At 54.7% G+C, this 27,400-nt stretch overlaps 4 protein-coding genes across 4 annotated transcripts; all 4 read right to left on the minus strand.

Annotated features, from left to right (window-relative positions):
• Window positions 1-868: 868 nt before the first annotated feature.
• On the minus strand, window positions 869-3,880 carry CSF3 (colony stimulating factor 3). The gene is made up of 5 exons (XM_064473620.1): window positions 3,541-3,880; window positions 3,021-3,190; window positions 2,488-2,595; window positions 2,189-2,335; window positions 869-1,978 (listed from the first exon to the last, which is right to left on the minus strand). Exons 1-5 carry the CDS (start codon window positions 3,554-3,556, stop codon window positions 1,808-1,810), a joined length of 612 nt encoding a protein of 203 aa, XP_064329690.1. The 5' UTR covers window positions 3,557-3,880; the 3' UTR covers window positions 869-1,807.
• A 2,266-nt stretch (window positions 3,881-6,146) lies between these two features.
• Window positions 6,147-10,845, minus strand: PSMD3 (proteasome 26S subunit, non-ATPase 3). Its single transcript, XM_064473356.1, has 12 exons — window positions 10,632-10,845; window positions 9,699-9,889; window positions 9,206-9,343; window positions 8,839-8,975; window positions 8,550-8,740; window positions 8,262-8,365; window positions 8,043-8,157; window positions 7,651-7,770; window positions 7,435-7,538; window positions 6,962-7,117; window positions 6,796-6,846; window positions 6,147-6,670 (listed from the first exon to the last, which is right to left on the minus strand). Exons 1-12 carry the CDS (start codon window positions 10,795-10,797, stop codon window positions 6,593-6,595), a joined length of 1,551 nt encoding a protein of 516 aa, XP_064329426.1. The 5' UTR covers window positions 10,798-10,845; the 3' UTR covers window positions 6,147-6,592.
• Window positions 10,846-11,594: 749 nt separating this feature from the next.
• On the minus strand, window positions 11,595-19,380 carry LOC135317316 (gasdermin-A-like). Its single transcript, XM_064473357.1, has 11 exons — window positions 18,780-19,380; window positions 16,856-17,124; window positions 16,482-16,692; window positions 15,735-15,900; window positions 15,550-15,643; window positions 14,686-14,724; window positions 14,441-14,479; window positions 14,027-14,181; window positions 13,451-13,601; window positions 12,752-12,825; window positions 11,595-12,170 (listed from the first exon to the last, which is right to left on the minus strand). Exons 2-11 carry the CDS (start codon window positions 17,073-17,075, stop codon window positions 11,934-11,936), a joined length of 1,386 nt encoding a protein of 461 aa, XP_064329427.1. The 5' UTR covers window positions 17,076-17,124; window positions 18,780-19,380; the 3' UTR covers window positions 11,595-11,933.
• A 334-nt stretch (window positions 19,381-19,714) lies between these two features.
• LOC104050553 (gasdermin-A-like) lies at window positions 19,715-27,042 on the minus strand. The gene is made up of 10 exons (XM_064473358.1): window positions 26,379-27,042; window positions 24,739-25,007; window positions 24,365-24,575; window positions 23,618-23,783; window positions 23,434-23,527; window positions 22,561-22,608; window positions 22,147-22,301; window positions 21,571-21,721; window positions 20,872-20,945; window positions 19,715-20,290 (listed from the first exon to the last, which is right to left on the minus strand). Exons 2-10 carry the CDS (start codon window positions 24,956-24,958, stop codon window positions 20,054-20,056), a joined length of 1,356 nt encoding a protein of 451 aa, XP_064329428.1. The 5' UTR covers window positions 24,959-25,007; window positions 26,379-27,042; the 3' UTR covers window positions 19,715-20,053.
• Window positions 27,043-27,400: the final 358 nt, after the last annotated feature.

Genomic DNA, 27,400 nt, shown 5'->3' on the forward strand with positions numbered 1-27,400 from the left:
GGACTGGTGGGAGGAAGCGGGGCTGGTGCAAGCCTGGGAGCACAGGAACAGCCCGTCGTGGCCAAAAACCTGCGGGGGAGTGGGGAGAGGCCGTGGGGCTGGCCGGCGATGGCTGTGGGGGCTTGCCAGGGCACAGGGAGATGCCCAGGGCTCCTGGCTCTGCCAGCTTTACTCAAGCACATCCATTTGTCCATCCACCTCGCCTTTCTCACTGCTGGAAATCCCGTCCCATTGTGGTGGCTCCGGGAGAGCTCCAGGCATGTCCCCGGGCAGCTCTGGGGCAGATTCCTCTTGCAGCAGCAGCAAAAGAGGGACGGCTGGGTCCCCCAGCTGCCACCGGGCCCAGGGCCCGCGGTGAGGACACAGCACCCAGGTTGGCCCCGCAGCTGCCGCCACAGAGCCCCGAGCACGCATTACACCTGTGCTCGCCCTCCTGGTGCTCCCTGCGCGGGGCGAGGATGCTCTGCGCTGCCGGGGTGTGGGTGAGCCCCCACAGCGCGTCCCGGCGTGGTGCCGGTGCCAGGGCTGCTCCCCGTGACCCCGCGCTGCTGCCCTCGGCTCCGTGCTGCGGGCGGGCTCCGGCGCTTTCTAGGAATCGGCTCTTGCCCAAGCGGCGCTGCCGGGTGCGGGAGGAAGCTGCCGCCCCCGGGGCAGCCGCACCCAGCCATCCCGCAGGTGCTTCCCAGCCCTGCGGGGGCTTGTGCCACGTTGCAGGGCCATGGAGGGCCGGGCGTGCTGGTTTTCACCCGCGCTGGGCACTACTGTGCCAGTGGCCACAGTGGAAACAAACCCGTTCCCCCGTGCCCTGGCCACGCAGCATCTCCCCCCACGCAGGCGGGAGACAGCAGGAAAGGCAGACAGCCCGGACTCTGGAGCAAAAATAGTTTATTTCCATTTTTATCGCATATAAAAAAATAACATGTATTTTTCTTGGGGCTCACCCAGCTGCAGTAATAAATACAGTACAAAATGCACCGCGCAAGAGCCCCTGCCGGGGCGGGCTGTGAAATTTCCAATATGCAAATACAGCGGCGTGGGCCAGTGGGGGCTGCCACAAGCCTGGGGGCTGTGCAGGGCTCAGGGCAGACAAGACTGTGTCCCACCGAGCCCTGCTTTCCCAGGCCAGGAGATGGGCGCAAATAAGTTAAACTGCAATAAATACACTGAGTTTAGCAGGGAAGGGGGGACGGGTGCTGGCAGAGCGAAGCCGCAGCCCCCCCAGAGGTGCTGGGGGTCCCCTGGAAAGCCTCATCGTGGGAGGCTGCTGCATCCCTACAGCACCTCTGTCCTCCCCTCCCTCCTCTTTACCTAATGGCTAATAAATATTAATTAATATAATGATGCCTAATAGAAATAACAGCTGTCAGATCTGTCCCTGCAGGCTGCAGCCCAGGCAGGGAGATGCTGCTCTGAAGCATCTTCATCCACAGACAAAGACGGTTTCCCCTTGGCCAGGCGGGACGCTGCAGGGGTACCCGCAGCGCCCTGCGCGAGCCGTGGGGAAACCGAGGCACACGCGGTGCCCACGGCAGCTGCGGGGGCTCAGCCCAGCTCCCGAACCTCGTAGCAGAGATACGCTTTTGTTTAAATATTAAACAAGGGTGATGCTGCGCACAGATACCTGTGTACGGATGCCACCGCAGGGCTGGCCGCCCTGCTTGGGGGCCGATGGGTGGGGGAGCATCCCCAGCCAGATAAATATTAAATAGCGATAAATATTAAATAAGCGGAAAAGCCGGGCACTCCTGGGGAAGGTCGCTCAGGCTGGGGCATAAATAAATAGGGTGCGGTGGTGCGGGGCCGGGTGTCAGAGGCAGGCGAGGTGCCGCAGCGCCCGGTACGCCGTCTCCAGGAACCTCTGGAAGTTGGCCAGGATGAAGAAGCCGCCGACCTGTTGCTGGAAGTGTGAGGAGAAGGCGGGGAGGGGGCCCTGGCTCTCCGTGGGGTACGTCACCGTGGCCAGGCCCAGGTCCTCCATCTGCAGCCGGGCAGAGGCAAAGGCATCAGCTCCGGACCCGGACACGTCCCCGGGAGCACAGCAGTGTCCCAGCGGTGCCTGCGGAGCTAGTGCGGGCCCAGGGGGGGATGCAGAGCCCCGGGTCCCTGCCGTGCCCTCCCCGTCCCCCCAGGGAGGCAGACCCCGTGCATGCCTACCCCATGCCCCCCAAAGCCCCTGTTCCTCCCTCACCTGCTGCTGGATGTTGGAGGAGAGGTTGGCAGTGTCCAGCTGCAGGGTCTCCACCATGCCGGTGTGCCCCGGCAGCAGCTCCAGGACGACGGCGAGGGAGCCGTGGTAGGTGCGGAGCCCGTCGCGGATCTGGCTGAAGCAGGCCTCCTGCGGGCAGGCACGGCGTGGTTGGTGGGGCTCGGCGCAGCCCAGCCACTGTGCCTCGAGCCACGGCGGGCTTTGGGCTGCCCGAAGTAGCGGCGAAGCCGGCGAGGCTGAGACCGGCCAGCTCATGGCAGGAGTGGGCTGCTTGCACTCACCACCTGGAAGGTGCGGCTGTGGCACTTCTCCAGCGGCACCTGCGCGATGCCCAGGTCCTGCCGCACCAGCAGCAGCTCTTCCTCCTTGCACAGCTGGAAGGTTTTGCACTGTGGCCAAAGGGGACAGGGTCAGGGTGACTGGAGGACCCCGCTGCCCCCTGACACCCCATCCCTGGGGTGCGGACACCCCCACAGCCCAGCCAGGAGGCGGGAGGGGATGGGGTGGACCTGCCACCCGGTGAGATGGGGACGGGACAAGAGCAAACTGCTGCATGGCTGCCCCGGCCGGTGCATGCCCCGGGGAGGTCCCCACACGTTCCCGAGGGCGCAGCGGGGCTCTGCGTGGCCACAGCCCCTGCGGGTGCCTCAGGACCGTGGTGCTGAGCAGCGTGGCGGGAGGCCGAGGTGCAGGGGACACCACTGGCTCCCGGCCTTGCGGTGCTGATAAGACTGGGGAGGGGAAGGTCACCTTATCTGCAACCCCGCAGCGCCCACAGCCGCTGTCCTCCCCAGCTGCGGAACCCAGGACTCACCACCGCGTCCTGCAGCGCGGCCACATCCCCCTTGATCTTGCGGGTGAACTCGAGGTTCTTTTGCAGGAAGAGCTGGAAGTCCTGGTCCCCCGAGAGCTCGGCCAGCGGCGCCCCGTGCAGCGCCCGCCACGGCGCCCACAGCAGCGTGCCCAGCAGCAGTGCCAGCGTGCCTGCGGGGACAGCGGCTCAGCGCCCACCCTGGGGACACCCCGCTCCCCAACCCAGCGCCCGGGTCTGGGCTCCACAACCAGCTGCCACCCCGCCAGGGATGGCGGCACCAGTGCAGCCTGGGGAAGGGGCAGAGACCCCCACCAAAAGCGGGGGAGAGGGACCGGGCGCTCCCTGCATCCCACCAGCCCCATGGTGCCGGGGCCACGGGGCAGTGGGCTGGGGGCTCTGGGTGTGCATACGCAGCGAGGGCTGTGGGTGCTCAGGTGCAGTGGGTGCTACAGGTAGAGTGGGTTTTATGGGTGCAATGGGTGCCGTGGGTGCAGTGGGTGCTGGGGCTGTGGGTACTCACGGGTGAGGGAGCACATGGTGCCCGGCTCGGCGTCTCCTCCTCTCTGCAAGTACGGCCCGGCCCGGCACAGCTCCTGCCCCAGCTCTGAGCGGCCTCATCGATTAGGGCATTTATAGCGGGCTCCGGGGATTCACACTGATGTGGCAACAGTGACGATTGCCTCATTGTCTTAATCACCAACATGCAAATCCTGGGAGCCGGGCGCTCCTGGCCGCTGCCCACACCTCGCTGCTGGTGGGGCTTTCCCGGGGCAGCGGGCAGCAGTACCCCTTGGTGCTGCCGCGGGCGCCCAGCGGAGCCCTGGCTCTGGGGCGGGTGCCGGGATGGTGCTGGTGGTGGCTTGGTGACTCATTAACCCACTCGCAGCGCTCCGGCCTCACTGGCCGGTGTCCGGCACTGCAGGGTCACTCATGGGTGACCGGGTGAAGGGATGGTGGCTTTTCACAGCCGGCATTCCTCCGGGATCATCGCCATCCCCAGCCCATGTGGACACCACCCCCGCCAGCTGCTCAAGCCCCTCACCCCGGCGTCAGAGCGGGCACCGGCGGTGCGACCTTCGCGGTGGTGGGACCAGCTGGAGGTGGCCAAGGTAAGACCCCCATCCAGGCACCTCGGCATCCCGGCTCAGCACCCCAGGGCCAGCCGCTGGCTGCTACAGGGCTGTGCTCCGCGTCCCCGTGTGCAGCGCCAAGCGCCCGGCCGCAACAGGGGCCCAATCCCTGCTCCCCCCACCCCTCCCCCCGCCTCCAGTGAGGGGCCATCCCCGCCTGCCCCTTCGGGGAAGCAGCTGCCAGGGGCAGCCCTGGGATCGGGGCCGGCTGCTCCCTGCCCTGCCGCGGTCCCGCCGTGCTGACGTGGGAATTTTGGCTCGTGCTGGTTCCCGCAAGTGCTTCCAGGATGATCAGTTGGGCCGGTGCCAGCTGGGCCGGCTCCTGGACAGCACGGGCCGGCTGGGGCGCAGGAGGCACCTGCTTGACCCACAGCCCCGGGGCCTGAGGGGGTCTCTGGGCAGGGCAGCACTGAGCCGGGTGGGGGTCCCACTCTGCACCACCAACCCCCGGCCTGGGTCCCACCACTGCCCTCCTGCAGGCCATGGGGACAGGGACGGGGATGGGACCCGCCCTGTCCTCGCACATTGCAGACCCCAGTGCACACCGCGATGGGCCGCACGCCTGGCGGGGAACAGCCCATGGGGTACAGCCGGCAGAGCCCCCCGGGCCCTGGGAGCTGCCCCCGCCTCCAGCTGGGGAAAGGAACCCCTGCGGCTGCAGCCAATCTGTGAGCACCACCCAGGGCTTCGCCCAGCATGAGGCAGGTGTTAACTCTGAAACCTAGTGATGACGCCTCTTCCCATAACCTGGCAGCACTAAGGGTTCTGCTTTCAGGCGGTGTGAAAGGACCTTGGCAATGGAGCCCGTTCATGGGATTTCCTGGGAGAAACCCCCTCCTGGCTCTGCCTTTGTCCTCCCCAGAGCTGGGGGAAGCCAGGGCCCTTCCGGAGTACATGGCCATTGAGGGGGCTTTGCGTGGTGTGCCTGAGCACCTGGGGGGTCACCCTTTTCCCCAGCGCAGAGCTGCCGTTTCAGCAGGTCAGTGCTTTCAGGAATCGGGGTGGGGGGATGTGAATCAGCGCTTGGTGGGGCCCAAAGCCCCCGTCAGCTTTCCAAGGAAGGAAGTGGTGGCCGGACCCGAAACCTCGTGGGTGTTGGGGCGCGGGTGGTGGAGCTGGCCCAGCACAACCATCTTCCCCCAGGGCTGGCACTGCTCAGCCCAGTCCCAGGGACTGTCCTGGGCACCCGCCCCGCTGTGGTTCTCCCTCGTGGTCACTCTTCCTCTCTGTGGGGCCTGACCCAGGCACCCTCAGCCCCTTCCCAGCATCTGCCAAGAAGCGAGAGCTTCCAGGGCACCCCCAGTGCTGGCTGGGCTCTTGCCTTCCCTGGTCTGCCCCGGCCACTGGGGTCCAGCCCAGGGACCCCAGGGGTGGCCCCAGAGGAGGGACAGGCTGCATCCATCGCCCTGGGGCAGCCCCACGCTTACCCCTCAGCCCCCAGCCCAGCATGGGCGTGCTGGGAGATTCCCAGATTTCCCCAGAGGATGAGGCCAGCTGGTCCCAGATGCCGCTGGGACCCACCCAGTGCGGCTGTATGTCCTCTGTCCCCACCATCACCCAGGGCCGGTGGGCTGCGGGAGGCGGTGGGGCTCAAGGAGGGCCCAGCCTGACACAGCAGGGTGAGGGGGTGGCAAGGCTCAGCCTTTTCTTCCTCTGCACAGACCCACGCTTGCCATGCCGGTCCTGGTAATCCCTGCTCTGGCCTTTGCCTGCAGCAGCAGCAGAGTTTTGGGGAAAGAGGGTCTGTGGGCTGGAGCAGTTGGTGTCCGTCAGCACCAGCCAGGGTGTTCCCTGCCCAGCCCTGCTGCTGCCATCGACCCCCAGGTGTCCCTGGCTCAGCACCAGGCTGCCCCACAGGTCCCAGAGGCCCCGGCCCCCCATCTCTGAGCTCCCAGGGCTGGTCCCAGTGCAGCCAGGACATCAGCTCCCACCCCCAAGAGAAGTCAGCCCCACACGCATGCAGTCACAACAAACCCACGGCAGGAGCAGGCCAGGCCAGTGTTTTTCCAACTTTTATTTTAAAAGTCATAATTGAAGCTTAACAAAGTTTGACCCCGTTATTGTTGCGAGAGCTGGGGGCAGCCGCGGTCCCTGCAGAGCCACGCTCCTGCCCCCCACCTGCCCCGGCCCCGCTTCCCCCGGAGCTCCCAATTCATGGGCTGGTCTGTGCCTCTGCTGGGCTCAGCAACCACCGTGACCAGAGCAACCTTAAAAGAGTGTTTTTTTTATTGGGGAAGGGGGTTCCCACCGTGGGTGGCAGAGGGACGGGAGAGCAGGGCCTGGGGCTGCGGGCCCAGGGACGCCCCGTGTCCCCCCCCACAGTACAGACATGCAGGTATTTATAAAAGAAAGGCAGACGGGGGACCGGGGCTGCGCGGGGGAGCTCCGCTCAGACAGCATCTTCCCTTGGAACAAATAAAAAAATACAGCCAGGCCAGAGGGTCATGGAAAACCGTCGTCATCATCCTCTGCCATCTCCTTTGCGAACTCCAGGTCCTGCTGCTCGCGCTCCCGGCGCTCCTAGAAAGCAAAGGCAGAGGTTGGTGGCAGCTGGGGGACAGGAGCCACGTCCTTCCCGCGGCCTCGGTGGCTGCAGCACGAACAGTTGCTGTTAGCAGGCTGCAGGGACCCAGATGAGATCTCACCTCTGCAGATTCCAAGTCCTTGTTATAAGATTTAGGTGGGAACCTCATGGCCTGGAAAAAAGACATGAGAGGAGAAGCTCTGAGCCGAGAAGCACCTCAACCCTGGCCCGCTGTCCTCTCCAGCCGGGCCCTGCCAGCCCCTCGGCCGGGGACCTGCTGCCCTCACCTTGACGGACATGTTGTGGATGTCGAGGCAGAAAGAGATGCGCTGGTGAAATGCCAGCTGGGGCTCCCGGGTGGAGTAGATGTCGATCATTTCCTTCGACTGGACATAGCCCTTCTCGTGGTTAATGCTGGCCTCGATCACGCCGTCCCGAATGGCCTGCAAGCCGGAGGGCACGCGGTCAGGGCACCCGCTGTCTCCGAGGGCTGAGGCAGCAGTTTAGAGTGAAGGGAGGAGCTGGCTGCTGTGACAGGAGCGGTGGGCTCAGGACACAGCGCACAGAGAGGGGACTTGGTGCCCTGAGTCTCCCCAGCAACCCCAGGAGGGGCCTCAACCTAAAGCCAGCGAGTGCCCCAGGAAGGGAGCGCCGCAGGGACAGGGCAGGGGCAGCCTGGCAGGAGAGCGAGGCCACCTGTGAGAAACAGGGGCTGTGGGCAGCCCAGGACCCAGAGGGACAGGACTTCAGAGGCAGCTACCTTGGCGACAATGAACTCCGCATCCTCCGGACTGTCCAGCTGCAGCTTCTGGGCAATATCAGCCAGGGAGATGCGGGAATAGGAGAGGCTGATCATACGGACACCTGCGGGGGAGGAACGAGAGTGGAGCCCCCCAGGCCAGGCAGCCCCGGGCCTGCTGAGCCCACGGCGCTGGCTGCGACGGGATCCCCAAACGCTGCAGAGGCAGCCTCCTACCGGTCTTGATGACGTTGTGCCTCAGACGAATGATCAGGGTGTAGGTGCCATCGGCCTGGAACTTGTCCCCAAACTGATCGAGGACTTGGTTGAACTTGGCCAGGTTCCCGGTCCTGACAGCTGGAGGAGAGAAAGTGTTAATCAGGGGAGAAGCGAGGGCTGAGGCGCAGGGGGGACAGTGAGGCAGGGCTGACTCTCAGGGCTGCCATCGCCTCCTCTTAGGGCCTCCCTCCTCCTCCTCCTCCTCCTCGCCAAGGGGAGTCTGCAGCTGGGTCCCATTGAGGGCAGAGGAGAGAAACCCCCGCTGCTTCCCCGCCCAGGGCTTCCTGCTCCCTCGGAGCATGGGATATTGCTGCGAGCGACCGCGCGCGGGCAGGAGCCACCTGTCGTACCCTGAGTCAGGAGGAAGTAGGGCATGAGCGACCGCTTGAGGGAGGGTTGTCTGAACTGGAGCCTGTCCGGGATCTCCCCAAGCAGCAGTTCCACCACTATGAGCAGCTTGTGCACCTTGGGCAGAAAGAGACCGTGAGCCTCCGCGGGCACCACCACAGAGGCAGCTTCCTTCGGGACCCAGGGGGTACCGGACCCCACAACTTCCCATCCCTGCTCACCGTCTGCTTGAAGCCGACGGCCGTGTGCTGCGGTGCCTTCCGCAGGGCGTTTGTCATGGTTCTCCGTGCCTCCGAGTACTCCAGCTGGATGGCCTTGATGCGCCCTGTGTTCACACAGGGCAGAAGGCGTTTAGAAAAGCCACTGAGTGAATCCAACTGGATGGAGCTTCAAATCCTGCCTGGAAGCCCCATCTCCAGCTGCTCAAACAGGTTCTCTGGGCAACCAGAGCCCTTGATCTCAGATGCAGCCCGAGCTGCCAGCGCTGTGCGGGGCGCTCTGCGTCTCACCTGTGTAATAGAGGTACCGAGCCCACTCGTTGTTGTTGGCCTGCTCGGGAAACACAGACTTGGAGACGAGCTTTTCTGCTTGGTCATAGAGGTTGTAGTGGAGATAGTTCCTCAGCAGCAGGTTCAGGAGGGTGGCCTGCCCATCCGCATCATGGCGTAGCGTGGCTGTCCGTAGCCGGGCGTGCAGGAAGCTGCAGGAAAGGGAGAGAGCGTGTCAGGGAGGAGGAAAGAAACAGTCCTGCTCGCCAGGGCGCACCAGACCAAGCTCAGGGAGAGCCCACGCGCCTACCTCCTGACCACGTCGAGTTTATTCAGGAATTCATAGATGCGGGAGTGGTAGTAATAACATTTTGCTACCACCAGGTCAAGGGCCCGGCGGTTTTGGGAACTGATCTTCTGCATCAGGTCATCGGACACTTTCTGAGCCTGCAGGAGGGGAACAGGGGTCAGAGCAGAGGAACTGCTGCCCGGGAAGAGCAGAGACACTGACAGGGCTGTGGGACTGAGCCCGGGGGCTGCCTCCAAACACAGCTGAAACTAAGGGGAAAGCATGGGGCCACAGACAGGCAGGTCCCTGCAGTTGTCCAGACCCTGTGTAGTGCAGAAGCACCACAGACAGAGCTCAGCTTCAGAGCTGGCAGCTCAGAGAACCTTACCTCTGGGTATCGCTTGCTGTTCATCAAGTAGATGACAAGGAGTAGTTGGAGGTAGGTCTCCACTTCTGGCAAGAGAGGGGCTGAGGCTGCCTTCCCTGTCCGCGGGCGAAACTGCAGCTCAGCTTCCGTGTCCATGGACTGGGGGGAGACAGATGTGCTGGACCCCTGTCCCACCAGCATCGCTACCGCCTGTCCAGCACCCCTCATGCCTCTGCCTGCAGCGAGGCCTGTCCCCAGCCCGATGACAGCTCTGCTTGAGGTGTGACAAGAGAGCCAGCCCAGGCTGCTGGCACTACAGTCCCATCCCTGCCAAGAGCTGCAGTGACCCATCTCATCTCACACATGCTCCCCAGCAGCATGTCCCAAGTGTCCCCAAACCCTTGCTGGTCCCAATGCCCTCCCGCCCTGCACAGTGACACTCCAGATGCTCCTCGGTGCATGAAAGGTGTCCCCTCCGCGGCTGGTCATCTCTCCCCATCCCCTACCACCGTACCTCCTCCAGGAAGCTGAGGAGGAAATCCCGCATGGTGCTGTTGGAGGTGAAGAAGCCATTGATGGCTTTGTGAAGCACATTGGAGTTGAGTCGGCGGGAGGTGGAGGGTAGAGCCCGCAAGGCACGCAGGACATAGCGTGGCTCCTTCCCAGACACTGCCTTCTCCAGCTGCTTCACGTGCTCTTTGATATCTGCAGGAGCACAAGGGATGTGCCATCAGCACCAGAGCGAAGTCGGCACCGGGATCCCTCCTGGTACGAGGTGCCCTGTCCTGCTGCTGTTGGGTTCCTCTGCCCACTGGTGACACTAGGGCTGTGTGGCCCAGTGTCCTGCGTGACCTGACCCCATGGCCATCCCTCCTCCTCCTCCTCGGGGGCTGGAGAAGACCCCTCCAGAAGTCCCTTCCTCCTCATTCACCCCACAGGCTCCAGCCTCCCTCTGCAGCCACCCAGGGTCCCACCACAGCACCTTGGGAGCTCCCCTGCCCCTCACAGCGACCCTCCCAAGGGCTCCCCTGAAACAACACCTCCGTTTCCCTCACAGGGCGCCCCCGAACTCCTTTTCCCTACTGTGATCCCCCTGTTCCCCTCCTCTGACACTTTCCAGCACCTCCTTCCCCCTTCCTTCTCCCATAGGCATCCCCACAGTACCCCCTACTCTACAAGGATACCCCTATTCAAGGTCCCCTATAGCCCCCCCCCATACCCCAGGGCACCCCACAGCCCCCTCCCGCCCCGGGGGTCCCCTATAGCCCCCCACACTCCAGGGCCCCGTAGAGTCCCGCGCCCCGCCCCAGGGCCCCCTATAGCTCCCTCTCCTGTACATGCTCCTCACACAGACCCCTCTGAGCTGCCCCCGGTCCCTCTCGCCCCACAAGCCCCCCCGCCTCATCCCCGTTACCGGGGCCCCCCTTCGGTGTCCCCTCCCCCTTACCCTCCAACGTGACGGCATCAAGCTCTCTCTGCGGCTGCCGCTCCCCGGCCGTTTCGGCCGTCGCTGCCTCCTCCTGCATCTCGACATCGGGGGGTGCGGGTGGCGGCCCGTCGGGGGGAGCCTTGGCCTTGTCACCGCGGCGGCGGGACGCGCCCTCCTGCTTCATGGCCGGGCGCGGCGGGCCGGCCGTGACACTGCAACAACCGCGGGGCACGCCGGGAGTCGCCAGGCCCAACCAGCCGCCACCGGCCCACACGGCCAGGCCAATGCTATCGAGCACCGAGAACGAACCCGTTCGGCTCTTTACGCCGCGCCCGCTCGTGTATTTCCGACACGCTTTCGGGTGTTTCCGGCAAACGCTCGGGTATTTCCGCCAGCCGCTCAGGCCATTCCCGCCCTTTGGGCGGCGCATGCGCGGATGCGGATAGGTCGCCTGCCGCGTTGAGGTGAGGTGCGAGGCGCTGGGGCTGCCCCAGGAGCGGCCGCCGTTCCTCCCCAACACCCCTCCGAGGGGCCGGGGCAGGGCTCCCCTCCCAGCCGGTGCAGAGCGTGGCCAGCCCACTCGTGCCGCCGGTGCCCCTGGAACCATCGGTGACTGCCCAGGGAAGCAGCGCTGCCCCTTGCGCAGGGCACCCCCTTCCCCCGGGAGCCTGAGGGGAGCTGGGCCTCTGGTCAGGCAGCCACCCCCGGGTGACTGAAAATACGTCCAGATTAAAAAACTGCCTTAAAGAACATCCAGTTATTTGGTAAGAACTTATCCTCTTTGCTTCTAAAGCAGTAGTCAAATATTTGTACTATTTTTCTGAAACTTTGTAATGTATCACCTGCTGCTGCTGCTGGTGGGGCGTGTAATCGTGTGATGGAGGTGCTGTTTTCCTGGGTGTGCATCATTCAAGTCCCCTGAGGCCCCACAGCTTCCTACCATTTAGCAGTTCATTGAGTCTCACATGAATCACAAATAAGTGAATTATTGCTGATTTAGTCCTTTGTGCTTTATTGGTTGCATATAACATGGTATAAGCACTACTGAGCAACAAGTAAAACATCAGCGTGTTATTAACATTATTCTCCCACTAAATCCAAAACGCGGCGCTGTACCAGCTCGGGTGAAGAAAATTAACCCTATCCCAGGCAAAAGCATGACACCGAGCCGTGTCCAACCGGCAGAAAGCACTAATGAGGAGTGCCTCACCTATGCAGGGGTAGAGTTTGGAGGAAGAAACTGGCTTGCTGTGAGAGGCTTTCGGATACCTTGTTAGGTGATTCCCTTTAAATCATCCCTAATGAGAGGACCCCAGGCACCTAATCTGAGTTGCTCAGAAGATTGAGGACGTACAGAGACACGTACAGGGCTGCCATGGCCGAGAAGGCCGCTTCCGCATAGACAGCGGATCCATCTTTCTGGAGCTTCACGCCGCTCATCTCAACCATTACAATGGTTAATTTTTCCTTCCTTTCTTGTGAGAAGGAGAGCAAGCTGGCATCCACGCTGAAACGCCCCTCCTTATTGTCCAAGTTGTGTTCCAAGATGCTCTTGACCTTTGCAGCAGCAGCAACAACAACAAAAAAACCCCAAATCAGTATTTTTAATACTCCCACCTGTGGAAGTTGTTTGGTGAGTGAATGACCTCTTTGACTTGTGAAGTGCTTTACTGTCTTACAGGCACAGTAAATAATCGACATTTCTATTTGGGGCTTTTCACGCTAAAGACTATCATGCTGATGTACCGAGTTCCCCGTTTCTTGTGAATTCGTTATGTCCAGGGAGTTAAGCGTTGGGTGCGTGTGTGGTGTTGTTTTTAAATCTGGAGCCAAAGAAGCCAGAAAATTCTGACTACCATTTCAAGAGAAATGGTAGCCAGCTGTGTCCAATTTAATGTTCATTATCAGCAAAACAGTTGTTAGAAATCTTAGGGTGTCCTGCCTTGGGGTGATTTCTCTTGAGGTGAGCATTTTGGCCCCTGCCAAGTTTGAAGGAATTATTCCTTCCCTTCTTCCCAGGGTTGCCTTAAGCTGTGATACCGCTACCCATATCACCCCCTGAATGTTGCTTTGCTTAAAATAACAGCCCCCCTGCCCGCCCCTTCATTTTCAGCCAGATGTGATGCGTGTTCTCTCACCAGCTGAAGCTGTTGGGACACAATCTTCTCTTCCAAAGACTCCAGCAAAAGCAGCAGCTGATCCATCGTTAGCTCTGCAGAATTAAAACAGGTTTTGTACCAAAACCCCAGCACCAATGTTTCAGAGACAACTGGCGAGATGTGAAGGGTGACCGTCAGTGCTCTTGCAGGGGATGCCTGCTTGGTCAGAAGTTCTTCAGCCGTTTTAAACTAAATTATTAGCGCAGCCTCCCTGTGGTGACAGTAACATGGAGTGTAGAGACCAGGGGGTTGAGGGGAGGTTCAAACCGTGTCTTGTGGCAGCCTTGGGAAAAGAACCCTGGAATTTGCACTGCTCTCTCTGTAAGGTGACCTTGCCATCCTTACCCTCGTTTTAATTCTGATTTCAAGCCCTCCTTTTGAAGCTCCCCTCGCGCGCGCTGTTCTGGACCGAGCGGTAATTCGGTGTCGTGCTCCGGGCGGTGAGCGCTCTCCGCGACACCCCAACTGTTGCTGAACAGCGGCCGCTACGGACAGGTCTGTGCTCTCAGCACAAACCCCCTTCCTTCCCCCAGTCTAAGAAATGATCTAACGTGAATCCTCTGCGAGTGTCTCGTGCTCTGTGAGTTTTCTGTGTTCTGCTAGTGTTGTTTGGAGGAATGCTCTTACTGTATTCTGGTGCTACTGGATTTCTGTATGAAAGTGGCCAGAAAGCCTTACCATCTAACGCGTCAAGAGCGTAGGTGATTGCTTCTGAGAGCTCAAGGAGAGGGTCTCTTGGACAACGCTGCAAGCTGCTCAGCAGGTCTTTCAGGTCTGGGCTTTGTGTTTCCAGCTCACAACTAGCAGTTTCATCAAGAAGGGCTTGCATCTAGGGGGATAAGGAAAAGAAATGTCAGGACTTAAGGGAAGAGGCTGCTGATAGGCCCTTGCAGTCGCCCTACAGAAGCATCTGAACAGTCACGTAATATGTGTCTCCCCTCCCTCAGCTCTTGGTGAGGCTGTAATTGAGGCTGCAGCATTCACAGCGGCTCCAGTTGGAGACAGAATATGAGATGTAGGTGGTCTGATACTGGTTCAGGTGAATCTGCTAGCCTATATTCAGGACGTATTTCAGGAGCTGACTCTGGCCGAGCACCTCCTTTCTCTGTATGGCGATGAAGACGAGGCAGATGTGCTGAGTGGAGGATTTTTGGGTTGTTAGGTGTGGCACAGGAGAGAGGACTTCTGGGGCAAGAGGTATGATCGTGGATGTCTCTATTCATAAATGCTGGCAGTAAGAACAACTTTGCTTACCCTCTGGGTCAGTTCTTGAAAGAGCTTCCTGTCTCTCATTGCAGCTTTGATGGCTTTTAAAACTATGACGGCCAGATCAGAAGACAACATGGAGAGAATTTGACAGTTCCATTTAACTTCTTCCTCCAGTGCTCCTAAATTCCCTTCTGAGGGAGCTGAAAGCCAGAAAGAGTCCAAATACGTTACCTGTAAAGTGGACCATCCCGCAGTATTCCCTGGACCCCTAAATTTAGAATTTGAAACCTTTCTATGAATATTTTTGAAAGCAATAGGCGATTCTGAGTTGGACAGTTGTTGCATCTCAGGTAACAGGCAAACAGGAAGCGCGTTGGTTTGTGTTTCTCCTGAGCGATTTCATCTTACCCAAAGGGGGTCAAAGCAGTGCAAGACAAAGCAGTAAAGTACATCGCTTACCTGCACGTGTGCTCAGCTTTCTTTGTACAGGCCCAGGAACTGCAACAGGACAAAAAGGGCATTGCTGGTTCAGAAAAATACATAAAGCTGGATAGGTATTTTTTAAATAGGGTCATTGTTTTTAAGTCTGAAGTGAGTGGTATCCCAGGTGTGAAATCTCACGTGCTATCATAAGTCAGACTGGTGTTTGCACTCGTCTCCAGCATGCAGTGGTGCAAATCAAAGTAGTAAAATACATTACTTACCTGTACTTCTGACCGTAATGCTTTGAAAACATCCAGGATCTGCAACAGTACAAAAAGGGCATTGCTGGTTCAGAAAAATACATAAAGCTGGGTAGGTATTTTTTTACCAGGGTCATTGTTTTTAAGTCTGAAGTGAGTGGTATCCCAGGTGTGAAATCTCACGTGCTGTCGCAGGTCAGACCAGTGTTTGGACTCTTCTCCAGCGCATCTGTGTCTGCTCTTTCATGTAAAACCTGTTATTCCTAGACCTTGTTCCCTACTGTCACATGCCTTATGTTAGGGTCTGTGTTGGCCAATACGTGTGTTAAGATACAAGTGAATTAAAACGGAAACTTATACTCAACAAGATCCACGCAGATGTGGGAAGCACAGAGCACGGGGGAAGCAAGCCCAATGTGGTCCCTGAAATCCTGCAGCAGGTTTTGTGGATCTCTGTCTTCTCTCTACCTACCCAGCATGAATGCCTCTTACACCAGTCTTCGCAGTGAAGGGTAAGGCACCCTGTTTCCTCCCTGGCTCTTTTCTTCTGAGTAGGAAAAGGAAAGAAAACCAAACCACCCTGTGTCTCCTGTGCTGTTTCTCAGCGGGAGCTCTGAAACTCGAGGTGAGACTTTGAGTACCCCTCTTTCATTTCCTTACCAGCCCCACCCCCCAAACTGCATCTCTTTCCCAAGTAGCTCTGTCAGCTTACGTTCTGCGTACGGCCTTTTCCCCGGTGATGTGTGTTACTCACGCTGCATGTGTTCATGTCCTTGCAAACGGGCTCAGGGTGGCCGTGAGGCTGAATGGTACTTCAGGAAAGTTTCTTCTTCTTCCGTGTTGTTCCCTGAACGGAGGAGTTGGCGGTTCCTGAAAGTTACTTACCCCATGGTTTGTCCTCAATGACCAGCTGGATTGCACTGAAGGCCACAGTGCAGCCCTTGGGTATAGTTATGCTTTGTTCGCTCTCTCTGGTGCCCTGGTCCATGAAAAAAAACTTTGTTACTAGACCAGGACGGTGTGCAGATGTTTGGGAAGGACTGACCCCTGAGGCTGGAAGGAAGACAAACCTTTGCACAAAACTTGGTGTACAGCTGGGCCATTAAGCTCCCCTCTGCCTTGGAGGACTCCTCGTAGCTGGTCTCCTCGGAGGTTTCTAGTGTTTCACAAACCACGTATAATTTGTGTTGTTTTTTCCGTAGTTGTTGAATGAAGGAGTGATTCATATTAATTCTTCTAAAAGAGAAAAAGGATGCAATACCCTGGCTAAAAGTGTCTGTTTTTCTGTGGCTTCTGACAAAAGTACTGTAACCTGCCCAGAGCCCAAAGCCTTATGCTTGCCTCCTTTCACACTCCAGGTAAATATCACGATATATACATGTAAATACCATGATATAAGGTGCTTCTGGGGGAAAAGGTGGCAGCAAATGGGCTGCACTTCTTTCTGTCCTCAGCACATTCCCCTTCAGTGTCTGAGGGGGACGAGGGTGGCGAGGCCGTGGCCTTGGCAGGTCATAGAGGCGATCTCTCCTGATCTGTACGCTCCTCTGCGGGTACAAGCCCTGAGAGAAGGTGGCTTGGCTCCACGTTGAGGCCTTCCCACTTTCTGAATGACAAAGAACTCTATAAGCTTTACAGAGCTATCTAAGGAGTCTTTATTGCCCCCTCTGTTGTCCTCCAGAAGTAGGCATCCTTAGGGAGAACGCATGCTCTGGGGTCTTAACCTTGGGTTTTGGCTGTTGAAAAACCATTGCGAGAGCTGGCGTGGGTAGAGGAGGATGACCGGAGGGCATGTTCTCCCTTGGCATCTGCCTTACCTTTCTGTTCTCAGTGGCTCAAGTTTTGATACCTCTATGTGCTTCTTCTCCAGCTTGATGGACCACTCTTTGGACAAGGAGGCAACTCCATTCAGCTCTAGGCTCGTAGTGGCAACAGAGAGGTTTAGGCTCCCATCAACTCTGTCACAGGTGTTTTGTTTGATTGTGAATGTTTTTGCATCTTGACTGCCTCCGCTGGGAAAGAGAGACTCTGAAATGATTCGATGCATTAGCTTAAGCGTGATTGCACAGCCTCAATAGTACAACTATTGCACACACAAGGAAGATGGAACACAGTAGAGCTCAGCCACAAATGATCCAAATGTTTTGTCTAAGAAAATAGTGACCTTAAGCTTGATAAGCGTGGGCTTTACCTGTGCTGTTACTGTATTTTCCAGGCAGCAGTATGTCGTCGAGTTTGTACCATGTCCGTCTGTAGCAGTGAAATGGGTGGAACACGTTTTTTTTTTTTCTTGTCACCAGACAGAGGAGTTTGAAATGTTCATGTTTGAAGCTGCTGTGAACAGGGACCAGGTCTCTGTCTCCTTTTGGATCCATTTCTTTTACTATGGATTGGGTGACTCTGTTAAACATTCTGTGGCAGCTGGATGAATTTTTGAACCAAAGCGAAGTGTACCTGTGCCTTAGGAAAGAGGCAGGACAAGTTAAACAAAATTACTTGAAATAGAAGCAGAAGGGTATTACAAAATATGTACATGAATTATTGGGAACTTTTCAAAATTGGTAGTAACCCCCCCAAGGCCACGTTATTACAAGGACACAGCTTTCACAGGGTTGTGTATAGGGAAGCATTTGGAGAGGCAGGAGTACGAGCTGTGGCTTGCTACAGAGTCGTTCCCCTTTGCCGATGAACATAGTGAATGTCCCCCTCCAGAGGACATCCATCTGTCCCTTGGCCATCTGTCCCTTGCCCAGACTGAGGATGCAGCTAGCAGTTTCTGGGGGTGCTGATCCTCAGCCCTGAGTCTGCTACTGTTCTTTCAGTTAAGGTCTGTTGTTGTAGATACCAGTTCATCCCATAATAATTTGCATTTCTACACTAGACATGATTTCCTCAAAGTCTACTGCAAGGAATTGGAAGTGCTGAACAGTGGGTTGAGGGGAGGTGGAGAGGTTGTCCTATGGCAAATGTGTCCAGTTTTGGGGCGCCCAGTTTAAGAAGAACAGGGAACTGCTCGAGCAAGTCCAGCGGAGAGCTACCAAGGTGAGCAGGGGCCTGGAGCGTCTCCCTTATGAGGAAAGGCTGAGAGACCTGGGTTTCTTCAGCCTGGGGCAGAGAAGACTATGGGGGGATCTCATCAACACTTATAAATATCTGAAGGGCGGGTGCCAAGAGGATAGGCTGGACTCTTTTCAGTGGTGCCCAGTGACAGGACAAGGGCAACAGGCATGAACTGGAAGGCAGTTTTCTCACCTAAATGTGAGAAAAACTCTGTGCGGGTGCCAGAGCAGTGGCACAGGCTGCCCAGAGAGGCTGTGGGGTCCCTTCCCTGGAGACATTCGAACCCCGCCTCGATGTGATCCTGTGCCCCTGCTCTGGGTGTGCCTGCTCAAGCAGGGGGGTTGGACGGGATGAGCTCCAGAGGGCCCTTCCAGCCCCACCATTCTGTGATACTGTGAAATCTCCCCCAGGTATGGGGGGAATAATCCCAGCACAGCTACTTGGGTGAGCCCTGGTGCCCTGCCTGTACCCCCAGCAGAGGAAAGCTGGGTCATTAGAAGGCAGAAACAACATCACTGCTGGTTTCCTGTTGCTGCTTGATTTCACTCCACACTTTTAGTTTCATTATTGCTTCTGGCTTCAGTTGGGGAACACAAGAGGGGACAAAAACCCCTTCGATCTACAACGGGAAAAACTTCCTGTACTTATTGAGAAGAAGAAAAGCGTGCAGGTCTTGCCCTCTTCTGCACCCTACTTTATCACATTGTGTTAGAGGAGAGATGCTGATCCTTGTTCAGATGAGGGGATGGCGGGTGGGGTGGGGGCGATACCTTCCCTCTCCCTAAAGTCCCACAGAGGTCTGAAAGAAGAGGCTGATTTAGTCCAATTCTTTGAAAAAGTAGAAAGTCTGTCACATCACAGAGGATGGTGTGTTGTACGCGATGGAGCTGTGGAGGGGAGATAGTCTTGGGTGCGCTTACTGTGGGATCATTTTAGTAGTACCTACAGAACTCATTCCCTTGGGAGACTTCAAGAAGAGGTAAAAACTAAACAAGAACACTTAACAGTTTGCTCCACCCCTCTGCCATACCAAAAGCTCTTAAAAATGTACTTGCCTGTTTGTGAACGGCTTCTTGTGTGCTGTCGGTGGGTGCTGTGCAGAGCAGTCCGCTGTGCCTCTGAGGAGATGTGGTGCCTTTCCAGCAGCAGGGCTGGGGAACTGCCCTCTCCCCGCCCTTCCTGTCAGAGATCCAGGAACATCTGCCAAGTTACGGCACAAAAAGCCTGTTGCTTGCAAAATTCTTCCTCCAAAAAGTTTCAGCCACTGGCCTTGAGTGAATCTCTTACAGTGGCTGTGGCTACCTTTAGCTTGTTGTGCAGATGTATCATTCCTGTGAGGTTTGTTGGATTTCGAGCATGGTTGTGGTTTTCATTTATAGTTCTGATCTGTTAGGATGACGAGAGATGTGTGTTCTGGTTTAGGAGGATCTCACAAAACCTGCGAGAGAGCCACCTACTGCAGTGTGGGTGTAGGCAAGGTGTGAGGCTCTGGCGCTGCCCCAGGAGCGGCCGCCGTTCCTCCCCAACACCCCTCCGAGGGGCCGGGGCAGGGCTCCCCTCCCAGCCGGTGCAGAGCGTGGCCAGCCCACTCGTGCCGCCGGTGCCCCTGGAACCATCGGTGACTGCCCAGGGAAGCAGCGCTGCCCCTTGCGCAGGGCACCCCCTTCCCCCGGGAGCCTGAGGGGAGCTGGGCCTCTGGTCAGGCAGCCACCCCCGGGTGACTGAAAATACGTCCAGATTAAAAAACTGCCTTAAAGAACATCCAGTTATTTGGTAAGAACTTATCCTCTTTGCTTCTAAAGCAGTAGTCAAATATTTGTACTATTTTTCTGAAACTTTGTAATGTATCACCTGCTGCTGCTGCTGGTGGGGCGTGTAATCGTGTGATGGAGGTGCTGTTTTCCTGGGTGTGCATCATTCAAGTCCCCTGAGGCCCCACAGCTTCCTACCATTTAGCAGTTCATTGAGTCTCACATGAATCACAAATAAGTGAATTATTGCTGATTTAGTCCTTTGTGCTTTATTGGTTGCATATAACATGGTATAAGCACTACTGAGCAACAAGTAAAACATCAGCGTGTTATTAACATTATTCTCCCACTAAATCCAAAACGCGGCGCTGTACCAGCTCGGGTGAAGAAAATTAACCCTATCCCAGGCAAAAGCATGACACCGAGCCGTGTCCAACCGGCAGAAAGCACTAATGAGGAATGCCTCACCTGTGCAGGGGTAGAGTTTGGAGGAAGAAACTGGCTTGCTGTGAGAGGCTTTCGGATACCTTGTTAGGTGATTCCCTTTAAATCATCCCTAATGAGAGGACCCCAGGCACCTAATCTGAGTTGCTCAGAAGATTGAGGACGTACAGAGACACGTACAGGGCTGCCATGGCCGAGAAGGCCGCTTCCGCATAGACAGCGGATCCATCTTTCTGGAGCTTCACGCCGCTCATCTCAACCATTACAATGGTTAATTTTTCCTTCCTTTCTTGTGAGAAGGAGAGCAAGCTGGCATCCACGCTGAAACGCCCCTCCTTATTGTCCAAGTTGTGTTCCAAGATGCTCTTGACCTTTGCAGCAGCAGCAACAACAACAAAAAAACCCCAAATCAGTATTTTTAATACTCCCACCTGTGGAAGTTGTTTGGTGAGTGAATGACCTCTTTGACTCGTGAAGTGCTTTACTGTCTTACAGGCACAGTAAATAATCGACATTTCTATTTGGGGCTTTTCACGCTAAAGACTATCATGCTGATGTACCGAGTTCCCCGTTTCTTGTGAATTCGTTATGTCCAGGGAGTTAAGCGTTGGGTGCGTGTGTGGTGTTGTTTTTAAATCTGGAGCCAAAGAAGCCAGAAAATTCTGACTACCATTTCAAGAGAAATGGTAGCCAGCTGTGTCCAATTTAATGTTCATTATCAGCAAAACAGTTGTTAGAAATCTTAGGGTGTCCTGCCTTGGGGTGATTTCTCTTGAGGTGAGCATTTTGGCCCCTGCCAAGTTTGAAGGAATTATTCCTTCCCTTCTTCCCAGGGTTGCCTTAAGCTGTGATACCGCTACCCATATCACCCCCTGAATGTTGCTTTGCTTAAAATAACAGCCCCCCTGCCCGCCCCTTCATTTTCAGCCAGATGTGATGCGTGTTCTCTCACCAGCTGAAGCTGTTGGGACACAATCTTCTCTTCCAAAGACTCCAGCAAAAGCAGCAGCTGATCCATCGTTAGCTCTGCAGAATTAAAACAGGTTTTGTACCAAAACCCCAGCACCAATGTTTCAGAGACAACTGGCGAGATGTGAAGGGTGACCGTCAGTGCTCTTGCAGGGGATGCCTGCTTGGTCAGAAGTTCTTCAGCCGTTTTAAACTAAATTATTAGCGCAGCCTCCCTGTGGTGACAGTAACATGGAGTGTAGAGACCAGGGGGTTGAGGGGAGGTTCAAACCGTGTCTTGTGGCAGCCTTGGGAAAAGAACCCTGGAATTTGCACTGCTCTCTCTGTAAGGTGACCTTGCCATCCTTACCCTCGTTTTAATTCTGATTTCAAGCCCTCCTTTTGAAGCTCCCCTCGCGCGCGCTGTTCTGGACCGAGCGGTAATTCGGTGTCGTGCTCCGGGCGGTGAGCGCTCTCCGCGACACCCCAACTGTTGCTGAACAGCGGCCGCTACGGACAGGTCTGTGCTCTCAGCACAAACCCCCTTCCTTCCCCCAGTCTAAGAAATGATCTAACGTGAATCCTCTGCGAGTGTCTCGTGCTCTGTGAGTTTTCTGTGTTCTGCTAGTGTTGTTTGGAGGAATGCTCTTACTGTATTCTGGTGCTACTGGATTTCTGTATGAAAGTGGCCAGAAAGCCTTACCATCTAACGCGTCAAGAGCGTAGGTGATTGCTTCTGAGAGCTCAAGGAGAGGGTCTCTTGGACAACGCTGCAAGCTGCTCAGCAGGTCTTTCAGGTCTGGGCTTTGTGTTTCCAGCTCACAACTAGCAGTTTCATCAAGAAGGGCTTGCATCTAGGGGGATAAGGAAAAGAAATGTCAGGACTTAAGGGAAGAGGCTGCTGATAGGCCCTTGCAGTCGCCCTACAGAAGCATCTGAACAGTCACGTAATATGTGTCTCCCCTCCCTCAGCTCTTGGTGAGGCTGTAATTGAGGCTGCAGCATTCACAGCGGCTCCAGTTGGAGACAGAATATGAGATGTAGGTGGTCTGACACTGGTTCAGGTGAATCTGCTAGCCTATATTCAGGACGTATTTCAGGAGCTGACTCTGGCCGAGCACCTCCTTTCTCTGTATGGCGATGAAGACCAGGCAGATGTGCTGAGTGGAGGATTTTTGGGTTGTTAGCTGTGGCACAGGAGAGAGGACTTCTGGGGCAAGAGGTATGATCGTGGATGTCTCTATTCATAAATGCTGGCAGTAAGAACAACTTTGCTTACCCTCTGGGTCAGTTCTTGAAAGAGCTTCCTGTCTCTCATTGCAGCTTTGATGGCTTTTAAAACTATGACGGCCAGATCAGAAGACAACATGGAGAGAATTTGACAGTTCCATTTAACTTCTTCCTCCAGTGCTCCTAAATTCCCTTCTGAGGGAGCTGAAAGCCAGAAAGAGTCCAAATACGTTACCTGTAAAGTGGACCATCCCGCAGTATTCCCTGGACCCCTAAATTTAGAATTTGAAACCTTTCTATGAATATTTTTGAAAGCAATAGGCGATTCTGAGTTGGACAGTTGTTGCATCTCAGGTAACAGGCAAACAGGAAGCGCGTTGGTTTGTGTTTTTCCTGAGCGATTTCATCTTACCCAAAGGGGGTCAAAGCAGTGCAAGACAAAGCAGTAAAGTACATTGCTTACCATCAGATGTGAATGTTGATGTACTTTCATCTGGGAAATAGGCAAGACCTGCAACAGGACAAAAAGGGCATTGCTGGTTCAGAAAAATACATAAAGCTGGATAGGTATTTTTTTACCAGGGTCATTGTTTTTAAGTCTGAAGTGAGTGGTATCCCAGGTGTGAAATCTCACGTGCTGTCGCAGGTCAGACCAGTGTTTGGACTCTTCTCCAGCGCATCTGTGTCTGCTCCTTCATGTAAAACCTGTTATTCCTAGACCTTGTTCCCTACTGTCGCATGCCTTATGTTAGGGTCTGTGTTGGCCAATACGTGTGTTAAGATACAAGTGAATTAAAACGGAAACTTATACTCAACAAGATCCACGCAGATGTGGGAAGCACAGAGCACGGGTGAAGCAAGCCCAATGTGGTCCCTGAAATCCTGCAGCAGGTTTTGTGGATCTCTGTCCTCTCTCTACCTACCCAGCATGAATGCCTCTTACACCAGTCTTCGCAGTGAAGGGTAAGGCACCCTGTTTCCTCCCTGGCTCTTTTCTTCTGAGTAGGAAAAGGAAAGAAAACCAAACCACCCTGTGTCTCCTGTGCTGTTTCTCAGCGGGAGCTCTGAAACTCGAGGTGAGACTTTGAGTACCCCTCTTTCATTTCCTTACCAGCCCCACCCCCCAAACTGCATCTCTTTCCCAAGTAGCTCTGTCAGCTTACGTTCTGCGTACGGCCTTTTCCCCGGTGATGTGTGTTACTCACACTGCATGTGTTCATGTCCTTGCAAACGGGCTCAGGGTGGCCATGAGGCTGAATGGTACTTCAGAAAAGTTTCTTCTTCTTCCGTGTTGTTTCCTGAACGGAGGAGTTGGCGGTTCCTGAAAGTTACTTACCCCAAGATCCGTCTGTGATGTCAAGCTGGATTGCACTGAAGGCCACAGTGCAGCCCTTGGGTATAGTTATGCTTTGTTCACTGTCTCTGGTGCCCTGGTCCATGAAAAAAACTTTGTTACTAGACCAGGACGGTGTGCAGATGTTTGGGAAGGACTGACCCCTGAGGCTGGAAGGAAGACAAACCTTTGCACAAAACTTGGTGTACAGCTGGGCCATTAAGCTCCCCTCTCCCTTGGAGGATTCCTCGTAGCTGGTCTCCTCGGAGGTTTCTAGTGTTTCACAAACCACGTATAATTTGTGTTGTTTTTTCCGTAGTTGTTGAATGAAGGAGTGATTCATATTAATTCTTCTAAAAGAGAAAAAGGATGCAATACCCTGGCTAAAAGTGTCTGTTTTTCTGTGGCTTCTGACAAAAGTACTGTAACCTGCCTAGAGCCCAAAGCCTTATGCTTGCCTCCTTTCACACTCCAGGTAAATATCACGATATATACATGTAAATACCATGATATAAGGTGCTTCTGGGGGAAAAGGTGGCAGCAAATGGGCTGCACTTCTTTCTGTCCTCAGCACATTCCCCTTCAGTGTCTGAGGGGGACGAGGGTGGCGAGGCTGTGGCCTTGGCAGGTCATAGAGGCGATCTCTCCTGATCTGTACGCTCCTCTGCGGGTACAAGCCCTGAGAGAAGGTGGCTTGACTCCACGTTGAGGCCTTCCCACTTTCTGAATGACAAAGAACTCTATAAGCTTTACAGAGCTATCTAAGGAGTCTTTATTGCCCCCTCTGTTGTCCTCCAGAAGTAGGCATCCTTAGGGAGAACGCATGCTCTGGGGTCTTAACCTTGGGTTTTGGCTGTTGAAAAACCATTGCGAGAGCTGGCGTGGGTAGAGGAGGATGACCGGAGGGCATGTTCTCCCTTGGCATCTGCCTTACCTTTCTGTTCTCAGTGGCTCAAGTTTTGATACCTCTATGTGCTTCTTCTCCAGCTTGATGGACCACTCTTTGGACAAGGAGGCAACTCCATTCAGCTCTAGGCTCGTAGTGGCAACAGAGAGGTTTAGGCTCCCATCAACTCTGTCACAGGTGTTTTGTTTGATTGTGAATGTTTTTGCATCTTGACTGCCTCCGCTGGGAAAGAGAGACTCTGAAATGATTCGATGCATTAGCTTAAGCGTGATTACACAGCCTCAATAGTACAACTATTGCACACACAAGGAAGATGGAACACAGTAGAGCTCAGCCACAAATGATCCAAATGTTTTGTCTAAGAAAATAGTGACCTTAAGCTTGATAAGCGTGGGCTTTACCTGTGCTGTTACTGTATTTTCCAGGCAGCAGCATGTCGTCGAGTTTGTACCATGTCCGTCTGTAGCAGTGAAATGGGTGGAACAGAGTTTTTTTTTTTCTTGTCACCAGACAGAGGAGTTTGAAATGTTCATGTTTGAAGATGCTGCGAACCGGGACCAGGTCTCTGTCTCCTTTTGGATCCATTTCTTTTACTATGGATTGGGTGACTCTGTTAAACATTCTGTGGCAGCTGGATGAATTTTTGAACCAAAGCGAAGTGTACCTGTGCCTTAGGAAAGAGGCAGGACAAGTTAAACAAAATTACTTGAAATAGAAGCAGAAGGGTGTTACAAAATATGTACATGAATTATTGGGAACTTTTCAAAATTGGTAGTAACCCCCACAAGGCCACGTTATTACAAGGACACAGCTTTCACAGGGTTGTGTATAGGGAAGCATTTGGAGAGGCAGGAGTACAAGCTGTGGCTTGCTACAGAGTCGTTCCCCTTTGCCGATGAACATAGTGAATGTCCCCCTCCAGAGGACATCCATCCGTCCCCTGGCCATCCGTCCCTTGCCCAGACTGAGGATGCAGCTAGCAGTTTCTGGGGGTGCTGATCCTCAGCCCTGAGTCTGCTACTGTTCTTTCAATTAAGGTCTGTTGTTGTAGATTCCAGTTCATCCCATAATAATTTTCCTTACTTAATGAGACATTTCTCCTTGACCTAGGGCCTGTCATGGTCCTAACTGCTTTAAGCTTCATTTAATGCATTTTCCTGACTTAAGTTTAAAAAAAACCACAAACTTGAGCGATTTTTTGCTCTTATTTACTGCCTCAGTGTTTCCCCCATGCATATTGTTGCCCAGCAGACAGGAGCTGCTTAGCCATGTTTAAAAATAGGGCATTAGAAAAATTATTTCCTCAAATCTTACTGCAACGAAGAGGAAGTTCTGAACAGTGGGTTGAGGGGAGGAGGAGAGCTCATTCTATGGCAAATCTACCCCAAAATAATAAAAAAACCCCAACCTCCCAGCACAGCTGCTTGGGTGAGCCCTGGTGCCCTGCCTGTACCCCCAGCAGAGGAGAGCTGGGTGTTTGAGAGGCAGAAACAACATCACTGCTGGTTTCCTGTTGCTGCTTGATTTCACTCCACACTTTTAGCTTTAGTTTTGCTTCTTGCTTCAGTTGGGGAACACAAGAGGGGACAAAAAAACCCCTTCGATCTACAACGGGAAAAACTTCCTGTACTTATTGAGAAGAAGAAAAGCGTGCAGGTCTTGCCCTCTTCTGCACCCTACTTTATCACATTGTGTTAGAGGAGAGATGCTGATCCCTGTTCAGATGAGGGGATGGCGGGTGGGGTGGGGGCGATACCTTCCCTCTCCCTAGAGTCCCACAGAGGTCTGAAAGAAGAGGCTGATTTAGTCCAATTCTTTGAAAAAGTAGAAAGTCTGTCACATCACAGAGGATGGTGTGTTGTACGCGATGGAGCTGTGGAGGGGAGATAGTCTTGGGTGCGCTTACTGTGGGATCATTTTAGTAGTACCTACAGAACTCATTCCCTTGGGAGACTTCAAGAAGAGGTAAAAACTAAACAAGAACACTTAACATTTTGCTCCACCCCTCTGCCATACCAAAAGCTCTTAAAAATGTACTTGCCTGTTTGTGAACGGCTTCTTGTGTGCTGTCGGTGGGTGCTGTGCAGAGCAGTCCGCTGTGCCTCTGAGGAGATGTGGTGCCTTTCCAGCAGCAGGGCTGGGGAACTGCCCTCTCCCCGCCCTTCCTGTCAGAGATCCAGGAACATCTGCCAAGTTACGGCACAAAAAGCCTGTTGCTTGCAAAATTCTTCCTCCAAAAAGTTTCAGCCACTGGCCTTGAGTGAATCTCTTACAGTGGCTGTGGCTACCTTTAGCTTGTTGTGCAGATGTATCATTCCTGTGAGGTTTGTTGGATTTCGAGCATGGTTGTGGTTTTCATTTATAGTTCTGATCTGTTAGGATGACGAGAGATGTGTGTTCTGGTTTAGGAGGATCTCACAAAACCTGCGAGAGAGCCACCTACTGCAGTGTGGGTGTAGGCAATGTTTCTGGAGGCACTTTTATCAACATATCGACCAGCTGGTGCACACACGTTTCCATGCTTTATGGCTTGTTGTTGGGAGCAGAGGGTTTCAGTGGCACAGCGTTGTGGTACCCTGTGAGAGGCGATCCATTCATGGTCTGCATGCTTTGCGCTTTGCTGCAATCCATCGCTTGGTCGGCTTGGAATTGCTGTATGGTATTCATTTGCTGTACTTGTTTAAAAGTGAGGCTTGTCTGTGTAAAAATTCAAGGAATCAAACACAGGGTTTTACATGAATACGTACTTTATTAGTTTCTCTTAGAATACTGTACAAAGGAGTAATAAAAATACTCACACTTATTTTAGAAAGTTCTCTACACGAGACTTCTTTATACACAGCAAAAGGAAGGGCTACTGGAAAAAACCCTAAAACTTTGTACAATCTCAGAATGTTCCATTAAAAAAAAACCAAACTAATTTAGCTCACTTAAACAGATCCAAGGAGGATATGTATACACAAACACTCGCATGCTTAAAAGATATTATAGGCAATGATAAAGCAACGTAAGTCACAACAAGAAATATTAATGTATTAATAATGGTAACCAGCTGCTCTCCCC

The sequence above is a fragment of the Phalacrocorax carbo genome, chromosome 25, assembly GCF_963921805.1.
Source record: "Phalacrocorax carbo chromosome 25, bPhaCar2.1, whole genome shotgun sequence".
NCBI lineage: Eukaryota > Metazoa > Chordata > Aves > Suliformes > Phalacrocoracidae > Phalacrocorax > Phalacrocorax carbo.

Bases quoted from the DNA above. Each gene is read 5' to 3' on its own strand.
- CSF3 (XM_064473620.1), bottom strand. The intron at 2,596-3,020 runs GTGAGTCCTGGG...CTTTGGCCACAG, and splicing joins CCGCGCTGCAGGACGCGGTG to TGCAAAACCTTCCAGCTGTG. The intron at 1,979-2,188 runs GTGAGGGAGGAA...GCCCGGCTGCAG, and splicing joins CCTCCAACATCCAGCAGCAG to ATGGAGGACCTGGGCCTGGC.
- PSMD3 (XM_064473356.1), bottom strand. From the start codon at position 10,797: ATGAAGCAGGAGGGCGCGTCCCGCCGCCGCGGTGACAAGGCCAAGGCT. The intron at 8,366-8,549 runs GTGAGACGCAGA...GTGTGAACACAG, and splicing joins TCGGTACCTCTATTACACAG to GGCGCATCAAGGCCATCCAG. The intron at 8,158-8,261 runs GTGAGCAGGGAT...TTTCTGCCCAAG, and splicing joins CCGTCGGCTTCAAGCAGACG to GTGCACAAGCTGCTCATAGT.
- LOC135317316 (XM_064473357.1), bottom strand. From the start codon at position 17,075: ATGTTTAACAGAGTCACCCAATCCATAGTAAAAGAAATGGATCCAAAA. The intron at 15,901-16,481 runs GTAAGGCAGATG...TTTCTCTTTTAG, and splicing joins GAGCCACTGAGAACAGAAAG to AAGAATTAATATGAATCACT. The intron at 13,602-14,026 runs GTAAGCAAAGTT...TTATCCCCCTAG, and splicing joins TTCAAGAACTGACCCAGAGG to ATGCAAGCCCTTCTTGATGA.
- LOC104050553 (XM_064473358.1), bottom strand. From the start codon at position 24,958: ATGTTTAACAGAGTCACCCAATCCATAGTAAAAGAAATGGATCCAAAA. The intron at 24,576-24,738 runs GTAAAGCCCACG...GAATCATTTCAG, and splicing joins AAAATACAGTAACAGCACAG to AGTCTCTCTTTCCCAGCGGA. The intron at 23,784-24,364 runs GTAAGGCAGATG...TTTCTCTTTTAG, and splicing joins GAGCCACTGAGAACAGAAAG to AAGAATTAATATGAATCACT.